The following is a 23858-nucleotide window of genomic DNA, read 5'->3' on the forward strand; positions in this document are numbered from 1 at the left end:
CATGGGCACTCTGGTGGTGCGTGATGCTTTTTGAGCGATGTTGCTTGCCACGCATGCTTGGTGTTCGTGGAGGCTGTCCGGTCCGGCAACTTCTAGAGGGCACCTTGTTTTTCTATTTACTTTTCCATGGTTCTGCTTGGTCATCTGTCTGTGCTATTTACTAATGTAGGTTTCATTGGCATGCTCTGTCCTTGTGGTAAGCTCGTGTGGTGTTTCTGGTGAACACCGGGCTGGCGTTGGCTCGGTAAGAATATCCTGTATGCAGCGATCTTTGAGTGCGAGATTTGGTTGCTGCTACTAAATTCTGCGATAATTGCATTGTCTGACTTTGCATGATGATGAGCGCGATTGGGTTGCCCATCCAATTATACGTATCCGTGGAACGAGCAACATTGTCCTTGTACACCCTAAATCAAAAACCGTTTCAATGTTTATTTAGGGTGTGTTTGGATACGAGGTGCTAAACTTTAGCAGGGTCACATCAGATATTCGGATGCTAATTAGAAGGACTAAACATGAGCTAATTACAAAACTAATTGCACAGATGGATGGAGTCTAATTCGCGAGACGAATCTATTAAGGCTAATAAATCCATCATTAGCAAATGATCACTGTAGCACCACATTGTCAAATCATGGTCTAATTAGGTTTAATAGATTCGTCTCACGAATTAGACTCCATATGTGCAATTAGTTTTATAATTAAACTATATTTAATACTCCCAATTAGTATCCAAACATTCGATGTGACAGGTGCTAAAGTTTAGCACGGTGTTCCCAAACACCGCCTCGCTTACTTTAACCAAGATCTCTCCGGCTCAATTCCATCTCTTTTCCCCAAAGTTTTGGCACTTCCATCGTACTATAACCAAGATCTAATCTTTCTCTGAAATATGATCTGTTCACACTGGATGCAACGAAACATTCCCGAAAAACCAGTGCGTTGACCCGGAGGCCAGAGCTCTTCTGAAACTTTCCCACACTGTGTTCTTGCTCTACCAGAAATGACGTCAAACTGAAGGAGGTAGCCCGCCGTACAAGCATACTGCGCTGCGCCCCAGACAGAGCCGAGGAGCAGAGGACGATGGGGACCCGAGCTGCTAGAGCCCGCAAGAAGAGCCCTCCCCTTCCCGCTCCCATGGCCGCGCCGCCCCCCCTCCTGCTCCTCCTGCTCGCCGTATCCTCCTGCGCCGCCGCCGCCGCCGCGACCGGGGCTCACGTGGTGGGGGAGGACTACGTCCGGCCGCCGCCGGCGCGGTTCCACCGCAAGTCCCTCCTGAGCATCTTCCCCTGGAGCGAGAAGAAGGCCTCCGCCTCCGCCACCGACCCGCAGCAGGTGACATTTCTTGATTAGGGCCAAGAAAGGGGGCGCTTTCTTGATTAGTCGGCGACCGAGCGATTAGGGAGTTTCTTGGTTAGTTTGATCTGGATAGCTTCGATTGGATCGGAGTCGGAGTAGTCGATTTAGTTCTGTTTGTGGCCACCAATTGACACTTTCCCCCCTGATTAGCTGCAATTAAGTCAAATTCGTGTCCAGCTGATTTACTGTATGTTGAGTTATTCTATCTCGGTTTCCGTATTCAGAAGTAGCTCTAAGCTCCCGTTCATCTAATCCTCTTAATATTTACTCCCCCCAAGTCTAGGTCTCTTCGGTTAGTGAGGTCCCACCCGCATAGATATATCACAGTGCGATGCTGTGTTTCTCAATTAGATCATTATTGCTACTTGTCAATTCTAGTATGGCCAAGAACTTATTTGCTAGACAGTGGACAGGACAACATGTCAGTTCCAGACTTCTAGTATAGCCTAAATAAACTGCAAGGAAGTCTATTTAAATGTTCTGCTTTCCATTATGGTAATACGGAAATTCTATACCATTGCATGCTAGGGCAATTCCTTATTGATTACTCAATAGACCTTAGTAACATGTTTCCACTTGGCACACAGTTATGACCATCCTTTTAAAATATACCCTGATTCTGCATTGTTACCTTCTTTTGTATGTTCATACTCCGCTAGGCATCCATTATCCCTGATAAGGGCTCTCTGCTAGTTTTGATGGCTTGGTGCCCAAATATTATTTTCATTCCATGCTGCATGATACCTTTAATTTGTGGAGTATAATTATAATGCCAAGCTCAGATCTTTTAGCATTATTCTTTAATTTGAAACATGAATTATTTTTTTTATCTTATAAAAGATTTGTAACATGGCATGGTCAGTTGAGTTTGATTGGTATCTATGTCCATTTCATTAGACCTCTATTAAATGCAAGGGTGCATTTCATCAATATTCCTGTATTTATAGGAGTTTTGGGCTTTTAGCTGCACATATGAATATATGATACGAGTAGACTTGTGAAATAAATGTCACCATTTCGTAACCTGTGCTACAATACAAGTGTAATTTGGCCTTATATTATGAAGCTGAGGTAGTGTAAATTTCATGAGGTCTGTTGATAACAAATTTCTTTATTTGGTATATAAAAACAATTAGACTTGGATTATTATTGTTCATGGGTAATCTGTTGATGTGCCATATGGATGGCTTAGGCCTTCTTTCTGGATTCTTTCCCATTTTCTTGATTGATAGCCTATCTTCTTTATCGTTTCTTAGAAGCTTACCATAAGATTCCCCATGTTAAACAAGTGTCATTAATTTGAGATTTCAGGAAGTGTTCGACTGCATTAATCTATGTGATCCCTAAAGCTAAATTCGTTGCAGAATACCCCTGTGCATTTCATGAGTACTAGTCTGTAATCCTGTTTCTGCTCTTCCTTTTATTCTCAATACTATCTGCTCGTAGAAATGATCATGAACAACTCAAATGATGTAATCACATGTTTTACAGGTGCACATATCCCTAGCTGGAGAAAAGCGCATGAGAATAACATGGATTACCAATGATAACTCTGTCCCCTCTGTGGTTGACTATGGAACCAAAAAAGGCACATACACAATGACATCTCAAGGAGATAGCACATCCTACAGGTACTTATTGTATAGTTCAGGAAAAATTCATCATGTTGTTATTGGACCTCTTGAAGACAACACTATTTATTACTATCGATGTGGAGGGCAAGGCCGAGAATTCCAATTTAAGACCCCTCCCTCCCAATTTCCGTTGTCATTAGCTGTTGTTGGTGATCTTGGGCAGACTAGTTGGACAACATCAACGCTGAATCACATTAAGCAGTGTGAGCATGACATGCTTTTGCTCCCTGGTGATCTCTCTTATGCTGATTTTATGCAACATTTGTGGGATTCCTTTGGTACATTGGTGGAGCCACTTGCTAGCACACGGCCTTGGATGGTGACAGAAGGCAACCATGAGAAGGAGCACATTCCATTTCTTGAGTCAGGATTTCAGTCATATAATGCGCGATGGAAAATGCCTTATGAAGAGAGTGGATCTACATCAAATTTGTACTACTCTTTTGAGGTTGCAGGGGCACACATTATAATGCTAGGTTCCTACACAGATTATGATGAGACCTCAGATCAGTATGCTTGGCTCAAGGTACGAAACTTCATTATGAAATCCCTTCTCCACTTATAGGACTGAAGGTTCCGTTAACATTTCATTTGCTAGAAAGAGTAAGGATAGACTAATGATTCCAAGTCATACATAGTGCACCAGTCATCTTTAATTTTAGATACCACTCATCTTTAATTTTAGATACCACTTATCTTTAATTTTAATTATTAGTTAGAGGTTATTTGTGCTCAATTGATATTTCGTTTGTATCTTGAAGAGGATGTCTTGAACTTCAAAATCCCTACTCAGCATTCTTGCTGACAATACCCAAGATTTTTGTATATTGACTTCTCTGCTTTTCAGGCTGATCTTGCCAAGGTCGATAGGAAGAGGACGCCATGGCTCATTGTATTGTTGCATGCCCCATGGTATAATAGCAATTGGGCTCATCAGGGTGAAGGTGACAGTATGATGGCCGCGATGGAACCTTTGCTCTATGCTGCTCATGTGGATATGGTAGTAGCAGGTCATGTGCATGCTTACGAACGCGCGGTATGACTCCTCATGTATCCCTGAACTGCAGTCTGCAAGATTGTTCAAATTTGGGCCTGTAATCATTTAGTTGATCTGAATGAAAATTCCATATGATGCTATTTCACTCTTAATGCAGGAGCGAGTATACAATGGCAGACTTGACCCTTGTGGTGCTGTTCACATAACTATCGGGGATGGTGGAAACCGTGAAGGCTTGGCCCACAGGTACCACTTCGCCTTCATTATACATGTTCCTTAGGGTTCTACTCACTTAAGAATCACCTGGGGTATGCTTAATTGCTTCTTGGTGTGTTCAGGTATCGCAATCCGAAGCCAACTTGGTCAGTCTTCAGGGAAGCAAGCTTTGGGCATGGTGAACTAAAGATTGTGAACTCCACCCATGCCCACTGGACTTGGCACAGGAACGATGATGAAGAACCAGTAAGAACGGATGAAGTGTGGATATACTCGCTGTCTGGTTCAGGGTGCATCCAGGAAGGCAGCCATGAGTTGAGGAAGATTCTAATGTCTCCTTGAGAACTACTCCTGCACCGCATGTCTAGAAGTGCCTGCCATGTACTGTATATATGTGCACAACTTGATAAACTAACACCGAAAAAAAGAACTGAAGAGTTGTGCTGTATATTGTATATTGTAGACTGGTTGATCAAGGGTGATTGTTGCTTTGAGTACTTTTGTTGTGTAATGTGATGTTGTAGCAAGTAACATATCTGATATATGTTTTGAGGAAAACGAGACACACTTAACAACATGGAATTATGGTTTGGAGACATATCTGATGTATGAACTCGCTAATTGCTTCCAGATGTATTTGTTTGTTATTAGGAGATACAAAAATAGGCATGGGGTTGATAGGATGGCTCGATTGCTTTTTGAATACCACTATATGGCGTACACCATCTGTTCTGTACCTAGTGTCTGCCATATCTGTACTAATTTGTGGTTCCTTACAGTGACTTGATACGTAAACCTTGTGTTCAATCATCTAGCAGAACCTAGAGGCAAGAGGTGTTCTGAAATTGAGAAGATCAATTTGCTACAGCTTGGACGATCCGACTTGGGCGATTAGCGCTCTCCTCAAAATTTTTCCTGAAGCAGATTTTGGTACACTGTCCACAAAAGTAACTTTCCTCAGTCTCTTGTAGTACGTGACCTGAAATGTTATTCATGAAAAAGTCATTACGATATTAGAAGGGTCATATTTCAGTAGATGTGCGAGTACATAACATTCAATTGACGGATGAAGGTACAGAACGTTATCCATTCAGGAATTACAAATGCTTCATTCTACTGAGAGATACTACAGTCTTTTTATGAGAGTTAAAATAGTTGCTGGTCACAGTTAATCCTAGGCTTCTAGCCAACCTCACCTGCTTTTCAATAAATTTCTGGACATCAACTTCAGAGAGTGAACTGTTAGGTGATCGTACAACATAGGCAATGGGAACTTTCCCTGCTTCAGGATCAGGATACCTTTGAAAGAAGTAGACTTCCAAAATAAGAGACAAGAAAACCACATAATTGAAGGTTGTTTATATAGAAGAAACTATAAACACTAGAATCTAAACACTAGAATCTAAGTTCTTCAGCTTACGGGATGACAACGGCATCGAGAATTTGTGCATGAGACAGAAGCAATCCTTCAAGCTCAGCAGGAGCAATCTGCCAGTAAATAAAGAAAGATATAAAACTAAGACAAGATGATACAAAAAGTAAATAAGAAGTTTCACTGTACGAGGTCTCACACAGTCAAACTTCTTATTATAAACAATGAGGAGCTTGTCAAGTTGTTTGTGTATTATTGCGATCCTTTTGTAATCTTATTCAACTTGTCTTGAGCTTCCTATGCACGAGTTTGCCCTTTTTGATATTTCGTTCATGGTCCTACTGAAAGATTGAGCCTACAGGCATTCTGTTTCACTTAAAATTTACAAAATACTACCCTCTTTATTTGTACTGAAAAGTGTTTTTAAGGGGGAAAAAACTGAAATTCTTTACCTGGAAACCTTGTACTTAATCAGCTCTTTAAGTCTATCGACAACATAAAGCTGGCCTCTTTCATCAAAGTATCCAAGGTCACCAGTATGCAACCACCCTTGCTTGGTTGTAATTTCAGTAGCTTGCACATTGTTGAAATATCTTACAAATAATATATACCCAAATAAGTAAGGAGAAATTTTGATGGGGATTTTTGGCCCGTTGCATTGTCAGTGAACAACGATGTAGCTTATGACAGGGAAGTTTGTAGGTGGAGTGTCTTGATATACATGCTAGCTGTCTGCCCTTTTTTATTATGTCAGTCACTAGCCATTGATTGCTTTATCAATGAACAGTTGCAATTCCAGAAACAAAAAAAAAAGGTACTAACAATTGCTGCAGCTTGAAGGCTTTTGGGAAAACTCTAGAACATCTCACTCTGTTGCCTTCCTATTACATTTTAATGGGCTGGGCCTATTACACATACATGGCCCAACACAGTTACATTGATCGAGAAATTGATATCTTTAGTGAATAAAGCTCCCTCTCTCTCTCTCTCAAAAAAAGAAGTGAATAAAGCTCCCCCTCCTGATCATAGAATGTATAGAGAACGATTGAAAGCAACGCACCACAATTTGAATTTACCTCGCATTATGCTTGGTCCACGGACACAGATTTCTCCTAATTGATTCGGAGACAGATGCATCATTGTCTTTGCATCGACAATCAATCTTTGCTTCAACTCCAGTGACAAGTGTTCCAGTTGAACCAAACTGACGGGCACGTCCCTTGTGTGGGTATTCCAGCGATATCATCCCGCAAGTTTCTGTCATACCATAACCCTGCAAGAGGAGCAATGTCATGAAAATGGCATTGCAATAAAATTTTCGTTGTAATTTGTAAATAAACTAGCTTTGCCAGCAGACAAAGGAATCTTATCTTTACTATTTACAGGTGAGCACACTATTCAAACTTTTTCTTGATCCAAATTCCAAAATGGGAAGAAAGAACAGCTCTGGTGGAACTACAGAATCTCAAAAATGCTCAGTTACCTGGATAATCTCGGCTTGGGGGCATTTGTCGGCCACGGCTTCCATGACGTCCTTGCCGAGCGGCGCGGCGCCGGAGGCGATGCACCTGAGCGAGCTGAGGTCGTACCTGCCGGCCCTCCCGTGCTTGGCGAGTGCGATCATGACCGGCGGCGCGTAGAAGAGGTACGTGACGCGGTGGCGCTCCACGGCGGCGAGCACGGCGTCCACGTCGAACCGGGCCATCACGACGAAGGTTTTGCCGCGCTGCAGCTGCGCGAGCGTGACGACGGACATGCAGTAGATGTGGAACATAGGCAGGAAGCAGAGGAACACGTTGCGCCCTTCCCCGAGCTCGTCCTGGTCCGACGTCGCCCCCGTCGCCGCAGCGATGAAGTTGCCGTGGGTGAGCACGACGCCCTTGCTCTCCCCCGTCGTGCCGGACGAGTAGAACAGCGCTGCCGTGTCGCTCTGCAGCGTCGGAGGGCGGCGGTACTCCGTCTCCTGGACGCCGGCGACGAGGTCCGAGTAGAGGGTGACGTTGTTGGCGTGGTCTGAAGGCACGGCGGCGCCATCGCCGTCCAGGAGGATGGTGGGGAGACGGAGGTCGGCGATCTTGGGCAGGATGTCGGACACGGTGATGATGAGCTTGACACGGGCGTCGGCGATCTGCTTGGCGATCTCCCGTGGGGTGTAGAGCGGGTTGGCCGTGGTGGCGACGGCTCCGATCGCGGTGACGGCGAGGAAGCAGACCGGGTAGAGCACGCAGTTGGGCGCGAGGAGGAGCACGACGTTGCCGCGGTGGACGCGCGCGCGGGAGGACAGCGCGGCGGCCGTGGCTAGCACCGCGGAGCGGAGGGCCTCGAAGGTGAGCGCGCGGCCCGTCGCGGCGTCCACTAGCGCGGGTGCGGAGGTGCGGCGGAGGACGAGCTAGGTCGGAGAGTGAGAGCGCCGGGTCGGAGGGGATGGGCGCCGCCGGGCGCGGCGAACGGTACACGCCGTCGGAGCCGTAGCCCGCGGCCAGCAGGGACGCCGTACCCGCCATAGTTGTTGCCTGCCTCTTTCTTTCCCTGCTCCAACCGAATGGAGCTCTGGTTCTTCTCCTGATCTTCTCGTTCAGAAAAGAATGGTGACGCTTACGGTCTATTTATGCATTTTGGAAGTAAATTTTATTTTGTATATTTATGACGTAGTAAAATATCGTAACGTTGTTAGATAACATTTTTTTTTCTAAACATAACTGCAAACGTAGATACTAACCAAGCATACACCTGTCACAATAAACGCACACACTACCTATATATGAGCACATTTGAGAAATTAGGCAGACAGCTTTTCAAATTAACAAAGTCGTCACAGACGTCTCGACGTGGACTCAACGGCCATGTAATGTACCGTTAAAAATAGTGCTATTATTTTTTTAAATAAATTTAAAAAAATACGACCATTCATAATAATGAGTTTAGGATCTGATCCAGCTGGATTGGTTCCTAATCGAGCTATGCGTACAATATATAAAAACACGCGCTTTTTTTTATATTTTAAAAAATAGGTAGGGTCTGATTCGTAAATAAAAAACTATGCGTATAATATAATATGTTTTTTCTTGAACTAGGCTCAGCCCCGTTTCTATGCAATGCACAGTAACGGATCTACCATAATTTTCACTTCTTCGTATTTCATAATCTAGAGAGCCGAATGTAAAAGTACAAGGTTTTCCTGGACCACGAGTTGATTTCCAATATAATAGAAGTTTTTCTTACAAAATTGATAACGTACTACTGCAGGGGAACAGCCGCGAAATTCATGCGACGTCGCGCGCCATGAAACGTGACTGTTGACCCAATATCAACCATAATATGAAAGTCTGTGCTCATAAATGTTGAGAAAAATGATGCAAGTACAATCACAATGTACATACTTGTATCCATATTTGCTTTCTAAGAATGGTTTGAACGCATGCTTATCACAATTTACAAAACTGCATTGGCGCAAATAAATGCTCCATCCGTATCAAAATAATTATCGCTGCCGACTTTTTCTTGTAACATTTGACCGACTACGTTAGGCTTTAACTTGATTGGAAGTTGGAATGATTAGCCAGCATACTCTGTCCTGACATTTCATTCCTTGATACTCCACGTGAAACTATAACTGAGTTAAGAAAATGTTTTTTCCAGGAAGCTATAGGGATACAATGTTCCAGCAATTATCGTGCAATGCATGTTGATACATGTCACCGAATTCTTTTTAGTGCCCCGATATCTCTCGGTGTTGATCCATCTGAAGTCCATGTTCAACAAATTTACATTTCTTCCCTCCATCTTCTTAAAATTACTGCTTGTGACTTATGTTACATTAACATTGTAAAATACGCTTGGTGGCGTGTACATAACCGTACATGCACAAGTTTGACAATTTCATGTATCCATTTGCATGTTTTGCAATTTGTTGGGCCAAACTGATATAACCATACAAGTTATGGTACGATGGGTGCAATTTACTCTATTCAAAAATTTATTGCAAATGTACGAAAAGATAAGTCACGCTTAAAATACGTATGATAGTAAAGTAAGCCACAAACAAAATAGATGATACTTACATAATTGCTGAATAAGACGTATGATCAAACATTGTGACCAAAAGTCAACAACGATAAATATTTTGATACGGAGGTAGTAAGATTCGAGAACTTTTGTATTGGCACTTATGGCATGTAGGAATTCTGTAAGAGTTTCTATATTTAACAGAATTTAAAATTTAACTTCAACGCATGTTGAGTTCCGTATGAAATTCTTTTGAAATTACTACTCCCTCCGAGGAGCTGCCATGTGCCATGGCGGAGGCGAAGGGACACAGCCGTCCGAACGAGTTCCTATAGCACCCAAGCCATGCATGCACCCACACAATTTGTGGTCCTGCGGATAACTTCACAACTACTTATTGCTGAGATAAGGTTCTGATGTGCTAAATTATTCTTCAATTGTTCCCCATATTAGAATTTACCATTTAACTTCATTAAAATGAATACTCAGGTTGCACTCAGGTAGGTTGAAGTTTATTTCACCTATACTATTTTGTGCATTCTTTTACCACCACTTGTTCATTGAGATAATTATTTTGCATGAGACAGTATACTAATAATGATGACATGACATATAGCAGAGGCAACTACATATTGCGAACAAATTCAGAATAACAAGAACTACCTGCTAAGCACCATTACATCCCAGATAGTAATTTCCTATCTGCTAAAGTAAGGATCAATGGCGTTCAGAATTTTACTTTGAATTGTCACATACTTGCATAACGTGCGTGTGCTTTGAGCCACAGCACCAATGACCAATTGACAATTCTCTAATACGCCGCTGCTTAAACTACTGAAGTTTAGTGAATTATTAAGTTAGTTACATCTCTTTCTGTCTGAACACAATTGCAGGGTAGTTTCACGTACGGCGCCTTCAATTCGAGTGGATTTTTATCTAAAAGAATGTATCATTGGGTGACAGTGACTACGTCATATGCTAACTCCCGTCAAGCTAACACGTACCTGAGTCGTTTTTTCTCAATCTCGATTGATGATTGATCACCTAATAACCCTTGTTTTTATTTGCACCGAACAAATAACACAACTGCCAGCCCCATGGCCTGGCGTGGCAACAACAGGAACACTCCATGTCGCTTCCTTCCAGACCGGAGCCCTTGTCTCACACACATGCCACGCTCTCAGGCGCTTGGAGACGCACCACGCTACCACCTGCTTGTAGCCTCGCTCCATGTGTCCTGTTGATCCACACCAACCGCCAGGACCTCGCGCTCCATCTCCCTTGAGTCCGACGACGCCTTGGTCCGTGCCTCGCCACCATCCAAGCTCTTGCCTCTTGAGGTCGTACACGCCCTCTATACACGCGTGTATCAGGTCTGCTACCTGCGCCAGCACTCCGACCACGACGACGTCCGCACCAATCTTGCTGACGACTCCTCGCTGATAATACCTAGCTGGCTATCTAAACCACCCGTCTCGACCCACCCTATCTACGTGCCTCGATTACAGCCATGCTCGTCATCTTGCTTTCCTGTGATCTTCCACGCATACACTCTTGACCTAATCGCTAGAAAATTAGTCCTTTCGGTGAACGCTGCCTACTGATCTACACCAGCGGAAATGATAATTGGATCTACCGAGATGAAGATGTAAGAGTAAGACTATATATGGACAACATCGGAGACATAATCTTTCTTGATGAGGTTTAGACGAAACCTATGCATTCCCGTTGCATGACTACAGAAGCTCCTCACCAGTACCACAACGAGATCTTTTCCCCATGCACAAGTTTTAATTTCTGATGCAAGCTTTTGAAATGAAATTGTGAAGTTAAAACTAGTGGGAGGAAAAGGTTTCGTCAGCACCAGATACAACAATAGAAAGTGAAGATGGATGCGTCCCGAAGGGGGAAAGAAGGTGAAGGTGCATGCGTTCGGGAAGGAAAAACGTGAAAGTTCATGTGCTCTAACTTCGACCACAAATATGACCAACCGTACCGTAGAAAAATGACCACGAGCATGCGCATGCGCAGACAGGATGAAAGCGATAGGGAGAAAAGGGGGATAGGCCGTCGAGATCGTTCCGGCAGCAATGTGTGAAAAACGAAAATATAGGAGAAGAAAATGAATTTGAAAAGGAAGAAAATATAGTCATGTGGCAAATGTTGTGAAGCTAGCCTATCCAGTACGTCGCCATCGGTACGTTATTGTATAAAACCGGACTATTATGAGCACAATTATTCTTCCAAGTACAACATCAACCTTGACATCGACGTCGCCATCGGTCTTTGCAACTGGACTCGTCGCCACGCCGGCAGGTCATCTGGTCCAACCGAATTGTCCATTCCCCAACGCGATCAAATGGTACGGATGCTTTGATAGATTAAATCTGTTTTGATCCCAAGATTTGTTTTGGTCTGTTTCTAATCTATTAAAATTCGCTGCAATGCCTATATATATGATCATACTAATATGTAAGCTCTTTCTTTTTCTAAGGTAATTTATGTCAATTGTCCAAGGGAGGTTAATCTTGTAGCTCATACTTTAGCCAGTGAGGTTGGTATTCATCAAAGTACATGGGTTGAAGAACCACCTGGTTTTATTGTACCAATGTTTTTTTTTTGTTGTTGATGATGTAACTGTAATTTCGGCACTGCTAGCACCCGGATCCGGATGTCCGATAAGAATTTTCCGATCGGACGCTCTATTGCAACATCAAAATAAAAAACTACAACATTAAAAATTTATAGTTGCAACATTGAAAAATATGCAAAAAAATAGCTCAACGTAAACATAATATTCATGAAGAAAAATTCACACCGCAACAATAAACACATATTTCATGCAACATTTTCAAACAAATCATGGGTTGAGGTTGAGCTCGTACGGTAACAAACATTGCAACATGGAAAATCAACAAATAAAACATCAAAAACCAACTATTACAACATCGATACATCTCAGATCACAAGATGCATTCATCTACAACACCCGCACACATCTATAGCACTTGCAACATCCAAAAATTTCTAATGCAACACCATAAGGTATCTATTGCAACATGGCTATCGGGGAGAACTATCTTCACATCTATAAACAGGCCAACCCCGCGCGCGTCCCGCGCCTGCTGGCCGCCGATCGCCGCCTCACACTCCCCGCAGTTGCTTGCCGCCGCTCGCACCTGCTGGTTGCCGCGGCTGCTGGCCACCGCCGTCGCCCCTACGCCCTGTGCCCGCGCCGCCCACTCTTGCTGGCTGCCGCGACCACCGGCCACCACGCCCACCGCTCGTGCGCGCCCCTGTGCCCAGCGGTGGCTCGCCGCTGCACCTTGTGCTTGCCAGCCACACCGCGCACGCCCATGCCCACCTCGTCGGGCGCTCGCGTGTGCCGCGGGGCGGCGTGGCAGAGAGAGAGAGGAAATGGAGAGATGAGTGGTGCGTGCTGCAACAGTGCGGCCACGCATAGCGAGGGGCGGAGCAGCGAAGAGCACACCGGCAAGGGACAGGGTAGGGTCCATCAGTGTGGTGGGGGATGGCCAAACTCATCGCGCCTACAGTGCTGCTGAGAAAGGGGAGCTCAAGAAGGTGGAGCGGGAGGTACTGTCCATGGAGACTGGAGGCGGAGTATACGAGAATGAGGAATGAGTGGATAAGAATAAGGAAGAAGCAGCCGAGCAATTTTTTTTATAAAGTGTCGAGCATTTATTATTTCGCTCGGGAGTCGCTGCCCGTGGGCAGCGTCCGATATTTCTAACTCGCATAGGAGGTAAGACTCTTGGCATTACCGCTGTAATTTGAATGAATAAAACTCATCATCATGGCTTTTCAAAAAAAATAATCAGTACTTATTTTTTTCGATGTATAACCTTATATCCTCTTTGACACAAAATGGCAAGTCTAACAATAACTCGTTTTTAAAAAATATTTTCCATTTCGGCAATGTGGATGGAACCACAGCAATACACGCATATAAGTACGGCGGCGGCCTCGAGAAATCCATAACCGTTGGTACGCAGACAGACACACACGTACGACTTGCACAATTCCGTTCTGCGTCCTGTTGACGCCTCTCGACGCCATTGCACCCTTGCTGTCTTGCATATCATTCTAGTTTCTTGCGGAAGCCTCTCGAGGAATTGGATTTTTAAGTAGAACTTAGGAAAAGTATTACTTACAGATAACCCCCTCTATTGTGAACATTTGCAACAGTTTATTGGTGTTTCTGTTTTACGCCTTTCAATATGCATAATTACAAATTTAATAACTTTAATCATATAAAAATGGTTTAGGTATACGAGATCTCTATTTTTTCTGGTATTCAGATATAGCCTTTTTTTTAGCTCATATTTTATTTTCTAATTCTAAAAATTATGAAATTTGAACCATTGATTTCTAAAAATGCTAGGAAGGGTTATGTATGATGAACAACAACAAAAATAAGCATGAAGTTGATAGGATGGCTCGATTCCTTTTTGAATATATATCAGTATCTTGCGTACATCATCTGATCTGTACCTAGTGCATATCTATACAGCATGTATGCTTCCTCAGAGACTTGATAGGTAAACGGTAAACCTTGCTTGTGTTCAATCATCTAGCAGAACCTAGACACAAGCGCTGTTTCTGAAAATTAAGATTAATTTGCTACAACTTGGATGATCTGACTTGGGCGATGAGCTCTCTTCTCAAAATTTTTCCTGAAGCAGATTTTGGTACACTATCCACAAACTTGACCTTCCTTGGTCTCTTGTAGTACGCGACCTAAAATTTAGTTCACAAAAATGTCATTACGATGTTAATTAGAAGGGTCATATTTCAGTTGATGTGGGAGTAGCTAGAGAACATTCAATTAATGTAGGAATCGTCCATTCAAGAATTACAAATAATGTTTCATTTTAGCGAGAGAGAAACTATAATGTTTTTCTATTAAACTAGTTGCTGGTCACAATTAAGCCTAGGCTTGTAGCCAAACCCACCTGCTTTTCAATAAATTTCTGGACATCAGCTTCAGAGAGTGAACTGTTAGGTGATCGTACAACATAGGCAATGGGAACTTCCCCTGCTTCAGGATCAGGATACCTTGGAAAAAAGAAGGCTTCCAAAATAAGAGACAAGAAAACAACTGAATTGAAGGTTGTTTATATCAAAGAAACTATAAACACTAGAATCTAAGTTGTTCAGCTTACGGGATGACAACGGCATCGAGAACTTGTGCATGAGACAGAAGCAATCCTTCAAGTTCAGCAGGAGCAATCTGCCAGTTATAAATAAAGAAAGATATAAACTTCCTTAAATAATAAAAGTAATATGTTACAAAAGATATAAGAAGTTTGACTGAAGGTACTTCGACCAAATGCCTCATACAGAAGATTGTGCTTACTATGCACGAGTTTGCTCTTTTTGATAAAGCCTCTATTTCGTTCATGGTTCTACTGAAAGGTTGTGACATTCTGTTTCACTTGAAATTTCGTTCCATTAGTTACAAATAGACCTAAATTACTAGCCTCTTTGTTTCCGGGAGCATGCCATATCTACGTTAATGTGCAATCAAACATTTGATGCTTTCCCACTAGAATAAAAATTTATTGTTTAGATCTTCTGTTCATGTCGAGCTATCTACCTTTGTAGACCTTATTATGTTAGTGTTTCTGTGTATGATATTTCAACAAAATGCGTACAACAAAGACACGCCATAAGTAGAACAGACATAAGTAGAAACCCAATTCAGTACAAGGAAAATTTTCTTTTTCCCCTCAAATGATTATAAGAAAAGGCTTGCTAAAACTGAAAAGTAGTTTTAGAAAAGAAAACTGAAATTCTTTACCTGGAAACCTTTGTACTTAATCAGCTCTTTAAGTCTATCGACCACATAAAGCTGGCCTCTTTCATCAAAGTATCCAAGATCACCGGTATGCAACCACCCTTGCTTGATTGTTAATTCAGTAGCTTCCACATTGTTTAAATATCCTGTAAATAATATGCCAAATTAGTAAAGAGAAATTTTGACCATTTTTTTTTGCCTATACTCGGTGAACAACAATATGGATACAATATGTTATGACAGGGAAGTTTTTAGGTCTATCTTGATATAAATGCTAGCTGTCTTTTCCTTTTTAGTTACGCCAATCACTAGCCATTGATAAATAATTGCGCTTTATCAATGAGCAGCTGCAATGCCAGAAACAATTTGAATTTACCTCGCATTATGTTTGGTCCACGAACACAGATTTCTCCTAGTTGATTCGGAGGCAGATGCTTCATTGTCTTTGCATCGACAATCTTTGCTTCAACTCCACTAACAAGTGATCCAGTTGAACCAAACGGACGGGTACGTCCCTTTTGTGGGTACTCCAGCGATATCATCCCACAAGTTTCAGTCATACCATAACTCTGCACAAGATGCGTATGAAGATTGCTGAGTGTAAATCGATCCTTTAAGTTATGGCACTTGTTAGGCCCTTGTTAAGTGATGGTTTGACAACAAATGGAAAGAGGTATTAGTGAAATAAAGTAATCAAAAATAGAAGAACGCTTTTATGGAGTTCAAATGAAGGCACCGTGTAGTATGGCGATGGACATGCCGGACTAATAAGCATATGACTCGCACAAAAGGAAGAATTTAGCTCGGGAGAAGAAAAAGATATACATGCCGGACAATGCAGAATTAGGAACCTGCTAATGGGCTAAAAACCGACCCGAGTCCACCCGAACCACTTGAACTAATCGCTTGCAAAACCCAGACCAAACTGAACCCAACACGATATGAAACCAAAACAAAACCAATCACTTTCTAGCTACCAACACCACCGGTTCATCCAATTCCCAGGGCCAACACTCACGCATTGTTTGATCATTGCTCAGGCAACGAAGACCAACATCTGAGCAAAAGCTGCGCTTTGTCGAGTGGAGATGAACCTGCACACCTGCCAGGCCGCACCTCCCCCCTGCGTACACGCGCCTCGGCATCGTCGTCCTTAATTGCTGTGCGGGAGCTCTCTGCTCAGGACCTCGCCGTTTCGATGTTGCCGGCGACGAGCTCGCCAAGGCCCTGGCGGAGATGCTCTACAAAATGCATCATCCTTACACGCACACGCCCTCATCGTGTCCATGGTCGGACGTCCTCTCCGACGGTCCGACCTCATCATCATCCATACGCTGCTGCCACGTCAACGGCGTCTGCGGCAACGACACCGAGGATGCACACCAACAAACCGATCAAACTAAACCACTGGCCGAACCAAATCTTCGTCACCCTTTAGAGTCGCTCCCCAGATCCTACATGACTAACTCGCTACTAATACCTAAACCACTGGCCGTCTGGCCGAACCGATCCTACCTACCATTAGCTACTTCAACGACCTATTACCCACCAAACCAGGCCAGGCCAAGTACAAAACCAACCCACCAAATCCACTTTGGGTTACCAGCTTTGCTTGCCGGCAAGCTCGCTCGTTGATCCTACTGCGGTCGGTGTCAAGCAGATGCGGCCATGTACGGGGATGATCAGGACCTCAGCATTACTGGAGAGACGACATAACGAGTGACCAGAATAGAGGTTGTGGTGGGACTTACTTTTATGGCAAATAAATCATTCGGTTTGTGCAGGAGTTTTTGTAGCGATATTTTTTTTTAAAAGCAAAAGGAGAGAATTATGTACAAGCAAAGGGGGAGGAAAGCAACTACTAGAGGTCAGGTAGCTTTTGTTCAATTTGAGAAAAGTACACTCTCCTTGCCCGATGTAACATTAGAGCAAAATTTCTCTTGAAAAATACCTTACTGCTATCCAACCTTGGGGCAATGTTCTTGAAGATCAGGTCATTCCTAGACATCCAAATGGTCCAGTATTTATCGAGAGAGACTTGATAACTGGAATCATATTTCTAGTGGAGCTCTAATTAATGTCGACTATCATGGGACAAATCTTTATAAGTTCTTAATATTTCCACACCCAAATAAGCGCCCCCCCCTCCCCCAAACTTTTTCCACTTCTCCGGTCTGCCCGAGTTCGCACCTTTTTACTTCTCCCATTTTAGGTTGCAAGTCATTTTAGCTTTATTCTAGTTAAACTTCATTAACTTTGACTAAGATTATAGAAAAATGGTGTGAAAAGGCTTCTAGCCTAGTGGTTAGAGTACCTAAGTAGCACCTAGCAGGCTCGTGTTCGACTCCCCGTAGGAGCGAATTAAACGGATCTGGAATAAAAAATTATAAAAAAGGTAGGGCTTCCCCTACTGACTTCGGTCAAAAAGGTTATAGGAAAATGTACAGATATCTAGCCCATTGAAGTGATTTCACTAAATAGATCATGAAATATATCTTAATAATGCATTTATGTGATATTGTAGATGTTAATATATTTTCAACTTGGTCAAATTTAGACAAATTTGACTTAGCACAAGGCTAAAACGACCTACATTTTAAACCAAAGGGAGTAACTCTTTAATTTTCCATATTTCTTACTTGAAACATGTGTCTTCAATTTATAGAATAGTTCTTGCTCACTCTTTTATAGGTGGGTGCACACACTAGACAAATCTTAACTGAATATCTAGGTAGTGTGTAGGAGTAGACATTATTTATTGTTGTAGGGGAAGCCATAATTTGATGTTTTAAATTGCTTTAATTTACTTTGTTCTTCTCCTAAGCCATACGAGCGCCTATTTCTTGGACGGATGTATATCCAACTTCAGATCCCATATAGTGTACGCAACATACAAAATTGTTCTTGATCAAGCAAGGGGAAGAACATCTCTGATGGGACTGCGGAATCTCGAAAATGCTCACTGACCTGGATGATCTCGGCGTTTGGGAATTTGTCGGCCACGGCCTCCATGACGTCCTTCCCGAGCGGCGCGGCGGCGGAGCCGATGCACCTGAGGGAGCTGATGTCGTAACTGCCTCCCCTGCCGTGCCTGGCGAGCGCGATCATCACCGGCGGCACGCAGTAGAGGTAGGTGACGCGGTGGCGCTTCACGGCGGCGAGCACGGCTTCCAAGTCGAACCGAGCCATCACGACCACGGCGTTGCCACGCCGCAGCTGCCCGAGAGTGACCACGGACATGCCGTAGATGTGGAACATGGGCAGGAAGCATAGGAACACGTTGCGCCCCTCTCCGAGCTCGTCCTGGTCCGACGTCGCCGTCGTCAACGCCGCGATGAAGTTGCCGTGGGTGAGCACGACGCCCTTGCTCACCCCCGTCGTGCCCGACGAGTAAAACAGGGCCGCCGTGTCGCTCTGCCTGGTCGGCGGCCGGCGGTACTCCGCCTCCTGCACCCCGGCGATGAGGTCCGAGTAGAGTGTGACGCCGTTGTTGGGGTAGTCTGAAGGCACGGCGGCGCCATCGCCGTCCAAGAGGATGGCAGGGAGGCGGAGGTCGGCGATCTTGGGCAGGAGCTCGGAGATCGTGACGACGAGCTTAACGCCGGCGTCATCAACCTGCTTGGCGATCTCCCGCGGGGTGTAGAGCGGGTTGGCCGTGGTGGCGACGGCGCCGATCGCGGTGACGGCGAGGAAGCAGACTGGGTAGAGCACGCTGTTGGGCGCGAGGAGGAGCACGACGTCGCCGCGGCGGACACGCGCGCGGGAGGACAGCGCGGCGGCCGTGGCGAGCACCGCCGAGCGGAGGGCCTCGAAGGTGAGCGCGCGACCGGTCGCGGCGTCCACGAGCGCGAGCGCGGAGGGGCACACGGCGGCGCGGCTGAGGACGAAGTCGGAGAGGGAGAGCGCGGGATCGGAAGGGATGGGCGCCGCCGAGCGCGGCGAGCGGTACACGCCGTCGGAGCCGTAGCCCGCGGCTGGCGACGCCGTGCCCGCCATAGTCGCCTGCCTGTTTCTTTCGCTGCTGCAACCAAATGGAGCTCTGGTTTGCCTGCCTTCCTCTCCTGATCTTCTTGGTTTGGAGCGAGCATATATATCCTCCCGGTCGTTCCGAAAAAGAACAGCGACGGTGAGGGTACATTTATGCTATTTTGGGAAGAACTTCATTTTGTAAAGTATTATGAGATCGTGACATTGCTAAATATAAATAATATAGTTTTTCTTCAAAACGTAGTACAAATGTAGATACTCAGATACACATATTCAGCCTCATAAGCACGCACACGCACACTCAACTCATGTGAGCATGGCTGAGAAATTATGTGGACATGTCTTCAAATTGACGACTCATGTGAGCATGGCTGAGAAACTATGTGGACATGTCTTCAAATTAACAAAGTCGTTGTGGATGTCTTGTTGATGACTCGATGGTCACATCATGTACTACTATAAGAATAACTTCATTATTTAATAAAATAAATAAATAATATGAGCATACATACTAAGTAATCTAGGTACTAGGGATTGGCATATATTTTTATTGTTCTTAATATCATTGTGTTGTTACAAATTCAGTGTTGCTGGACCCCTAATCGAGCTATGCTCAGTTCTATTAATGTACTTCTATTATTCTTAAAGGTTTTCTTTTGATATATAAAATGGTATTGACATTCAAGTTCATTTAGACCTTTCCACCATAGAATATGTTTTTTCTTTAAGCTAGGTTCGGTCCATACGTTTTAATTAAGAAACTTAAGAAACCTAGCCTCTCCTTGCGTCGCTTGTTGGGGCGACCGCGAAACCTAGCGCAGCTACCCCTTCTCCCTCTCCTCTCCCATCTCGCCACCACCGGACCTAGACCGCCGGAAGTCCGTGCGGCAGCTAGGAGGGCGGCGGCAAGTGGAATCTTCCGATCCAGGTTGGTATCGCCCGAATCTGGGTCGTGTTGGCCGAGGGGTGTGGTGGCAATGGCGGTCTGCTGCGGCCTCGTGGGGGCGACGTGGCCTACAGTGGTGGTGACGGTCTACTGTGGCCGCACACGGGGGCGAGGTGGCCTGCGGCAGCGGCGGCAGCCGCAGCATCCACGCAGGGCGTTCCTCCCACCGTCGATGGTCGTCTGCGGCTCCACGCGAGGGTCGATGATCTTCTCTGGTCGCCGATGGTGCTACAAAGGGCTCTCTGCCGTTGAGTGCCAATGGCACCTAACCTACCTCCCCATAGCTCTAATCTGTGCAGGCGGCTGCCGCGCGATGGGGTGGCATGGCCTGGCGCCGCCATGTGCGACACACGGCAGCCGCCGTCAGCCTGGGCGTCCTCCCCTCTCCTCCCTCCTTCCCCTTCCTCTCCCCTCATCTCTCTCGTACCTCAGCCCCATGGTCGCCAAAGGTGCTCCCCGACGCCGACATTGGTCACTTCCGGCCTCACTTCGGGTTGATCCGAGCCGGATTTGTGGCTCTGTGCTCCTCTGATTAGGGATCAACTCCTGTTGTTGCTGGCGGTCGTGGCCTCTGGGCCACCGTCACCATCTCCGATAGCCACCTCTGGGCTGTTCCGGCCCAGATCTGTGCCTATTTGGTTGAGGTGGGGCCTTTGGAGAGTGTTGCTTGGGTCGTGGGGTGCCTGCTGTCGTCGCTGAGGGTCGTCGTCCGGGGCTGCCGCTGCTGGTGGTCTTCATTGGGAGCGTCCGGGGCTGCCGCTGCTGGTGGTCTTCATTGGGAGCCACCGCTGCCTTTGTTGTGCTGCCCATGTCTAAGTTAGGGCGCCCCCTCGCTACTCCCATCGCTTGGTCGTGTAGGTTTCTATTGCCGGTACCGTTCTTGGTCGTGGGGCCGCCGTGCCCATTTGTCACTCTAATGGTGGGAGTCTTGCAGGCTGCGCTTCCGCTCTGGATCTGCTAGCACCCCTCTTTACTCAACGCTTCTCTTCCTTCACCCTCGCACAACTTCTCTTGGCTGATTTGTCTCCAGCTGTGCTCCCCGCTGGCCATAGTGTTGAGGATGAAGGATGGGTCGGGTCTTAGGTGAAAACCTTGCGCAGCTTGGGCTGGCACACACAATGGCGATGTCCTCGAATGTCGTTCACCTTGTTGGAGGCATTACGATGACCCTAACCTTGTTTCTTTAGATGAAATCAAGTCTGGATGTCTAGATAGCCGATGGTGGCGCACGTATGTGTCGTTTTCTTCTTGAAGGCATCGTGTATAAGGAATCTTTTGGGCTCTCTTCATCCACATGGGCGTTCTGGCTGGTTTTGATAGTCATCTTTTTGTGTGTAGGGTGTTGGTCGCTTGGTCGTAGCTATTTTGGTCGTTGGGCAGTGGTAACGTGCTTCATGGCTTCTGAAGTTGGTCGCTTGATCGTCTCGTCGTTGCCGCCATTGCCGCTTGCGCCGACCGGCATCGCCGTATCTGCCCTCCGGGTGATGGTGGCGTGTGTTTTCTTCCAGACTCGGTCTTATGGAGCTGAGGTGGTCGCTCTCTCTCTCTCTCCCCGTGCATTGTCATCTTAAAACTTTGATGGTGGCTCATCACTTAGCAAGATTGGACTTCGTGCTTGGTGGTCTTCCGCTTCGTTTGAGTTCCTTGTTTGTGTGGCGAGTTATTCCTAAGCTTTGTGATGTAGTGCTTTGTGTTTCTTTGAGGTTGTTGTTGTCGTGGTGGAATGCTGTTGTACCAGTTCAAACATCTCTTCTTCGTAATGAAAAATGTGCTATGCATGTCTTAATAAGCCAGGCTCAGCCCCGTTACTATTGCATAGCAACGGATAAAACCTTCTACCATAATATTAAAATTCTTCTGTTTCCTTCCTTTAATTAGGAAACGAAGTCAAATATGAAAGTCTTTGCTCTGTTAAATGTTGAGAAAAATGATCAAGTACAAAGTAAGTACTTGTATCCATATTTTTCTCTAAGAGGTTTGGTTGATACGCATGCATATCACACAACTACATTGGCACAGATAAATAAGATTCTAGAACTTGTATTGGCCTTTTTGGCCTATAGGAAAGGATTTCAAATAATAAAGAAAATCCAGAATTTAACTTTGACTAAACGTTAAGTCCTGCGCAAAATTATTGTGAAATTACAATATTCCAGCCGGGTCTTCTATCCGTCCTTTAAGACATATATCGAAGAATTTTTATCTTCGATATATTTTTTGTGTGGATAAATATTTCTATTTAATTTTGTTTGTATTATATTTTTTTGGAAAGGGAATGAAACCACCTGCACGTGGGAAGATGCTTCTGACACTCGACATAACGGAATGTTCCGTCCGGCCGACCGTAACCTTGACACCCCCAACATGGAGAGTAGGCGGTGTGGTCACCTTGCTGCTGTAGAGCTGTTGGCGGACAGGCATGGTGGCTGTCGCACGCGTCGCCCGCCAAAGCCCCACCCGCCTCGCCGGGGTCGCCCTAGGCTCGCACGTGATTACCGCCGATGCTGCGCTCGTCAAACTCGCCCTGCCCTCAAACGCACTGGCCATCGTAACCGGTTTCGCTTGGCAAGCCGCAAGCGTCGGACACCGGACGGCCGGACCCAAGGTCGAGCAGCAGCAATCGCGGCGTCACGAGAGAGCCGCCCAGAAACACGCCGAAACGGCCGCCTACCTTGCCAGGCTCGAGCTGCAGCACCTGCGCCTTGCCAAGCTCAAGCAGCAACAGTAGGTCCAGGTCACCGGTGCCGCCAACTCGCTGAGCTTTTCGGTTCTGTTTGGATTTCTACCGCAGTCCGCAGGTAGCATGACAAACACGCGGCGAATATTTCGTCCCCAAAACATTTGGTGCAAAAGGCTGTGGGATTATGGAAAAAAAAGGTTCGTGGAGCCAAACTTGCGGCAAACTACGGAAGCGATCCAAACAGGCACCTAAAAATCTGTAGCAAGTTGGGGAAGGGATCCAAACACACCGAAAATGCTCGAGATCGGTAAATACCGTGCCCTATGGAGCTGCCCGCTGCGGTCTGACTTTGGAATAAGGCTGCCTGGACGAGAATGGTGATGGTGTGCTACATCAGAGAAAGAGTGCGGGATCTGGACATTTATTTCTCTACGGGTGCGCAGAGCGTACCTCTCTGTCTAGTTTTTTTTCCAAATTCAACAGAAGAAGCATTTCATATCGAAATTTTTCATATACTATAATATATATCATGTTGAAAGAAATGGTTAACCATAAAATTAGTAGGAGAAAAGGTTCAACTTCAGAGATGATAGCAAATGTTCACATGATCACATCCATATCAGGAGGACAGCTATTATATAATTTAGTTAGTAGTCACATTCCGTGTCATATTGCTTGGTATTTTATCGCTTATACTCCTGTTTTTTTGTGTGCAGATTTTCCTTTTGCGGCTTATCCTGTGATTTTATCTTCTATGATTCTCTTTTCTACTATCTTTTTAAAAAAAACATATCCTCTACCTTTTAAATTTGTTAGCGGGTTCTCCTTTTTGGGTTACCCAGAT

At 45.1% G+C, this 23858-nt stretch overlaps 2 protein-coding genes and 1 pseudogene across 2 annotated transcripts; 1 reads left to right on the plus strand and 2 right to left on the minus strand.

Annotated features, from left to right (window-relative positions):
- The first annotated feature begins 949 nt into the window (after positions 1-949).
- LOC101769327 (purple acid phosphatase 18) lies at positions 950-4804 on the plus strand. Its single transcript, XM_004982485.4, has 5 exons — positions 950-1335; positions 2851-3519; positions 3841-4029; positions 4148-4236; positions 4329-4804. Exons 1-5 carry the CDS (start codon positions 1084-1086, stop codon positions 4546-4548), a joined length of 1419 nt encoding a protein of 472 aa, XP_004982542.1. The 5' UTR covers positions 950-1083; the 3' UTR covers positions 4549-4804.
- On the minus strand, positions 4786-8143 carry LOC101768913 (annotated as a pseudogene).
- Positions 8144-14028: 5885 nt separating this feature from the next.
- Positions 14029-19492, minus strand: LOC101769729 (4-coumarate--CoA ligase-like 1). Its single transcript, XM_004982486.2, has 6 exons — positions 18369-19492; positions 15778-15970; positions 15405-15547; positions 14767-14834; positions 14557-14659; positions 14029-14341 (listed from the first exon to the last, which is right to left on the minus strand). The coding sequence occupies exons 1-6, from the start codon at positions 19395-19397 to the stop codon at positions 14225-14227; spliced, it is 1653 nt and encodes a 550-aa protein (XP_004982543.1). The 5' UTR covers positions 19398-19492; the 3' UTR covers positions 14029-14224.
- Positions 19493-23858: the final 4366 nt, after the last annotated feature.

The sequence above is a fragment of the Setaria italica genome, chromosome IX (genome assembly GCF_000263155.2).
Source record: "Setaria italica strain Yugu1 chromosome IX, Setaria_italica_v2.0, whole genome shotgun sequence".
Classification (NCBI taxonomy): domain Eukaryota; kingdom Viridiplantae; phylum Streptophyta; class Magnoliopsida; order Poales; family Poaceae; genus Setaria; species Setaria italica.

Excerpts from the sequence above, each read along its gene's own strand:
- LOC101769327 (XM_004982485.4), top strand. The coding sequence starts at position 1,084 with ATGGGGACCCGAGCTGCTAGAGCCCGCAAGAAGAGCCCTCCCCTTCCC. Across the intron at positions 4,030-4,147 it reads TGCATGCTTACGAACGCGCG|GAGCGAGTATACAATGGCAG; the intron begins GTATGACTCCTC and ends CTCTTAATGCAG. Across the intron at positions 4,237-4,328 it reads CGTGAAGGCTTGGCCCACAG|GTATCGCAATCCGAAGCCAA; the intron begins GTACCACTTCGC and ends TGGTGTGTTCAG.
- LOC101769729 (XM_004982486.2), bottom strand. The coding sequence starts at position 19,397 with ATGGCGGGCACGGCGTCGCCAGCCGCGGGCTACGGCTCCGACGGCGTG. Across the intron at positions 15,971-18,368 it reads CAAACGCCGAGATCATCCAG|AGTTATGGTATGACTGAAAC; the intron begins GTCAGTGAGCAT and ends CATCTTGTGCAG. Across the intron at positions 15,548-15,777 it reads TGGACCAAACATAATGCGAG|GATATTTAAACAATGTGGAA; the intron begins GTAAATTCAAAT and ends TATTATTTACAG.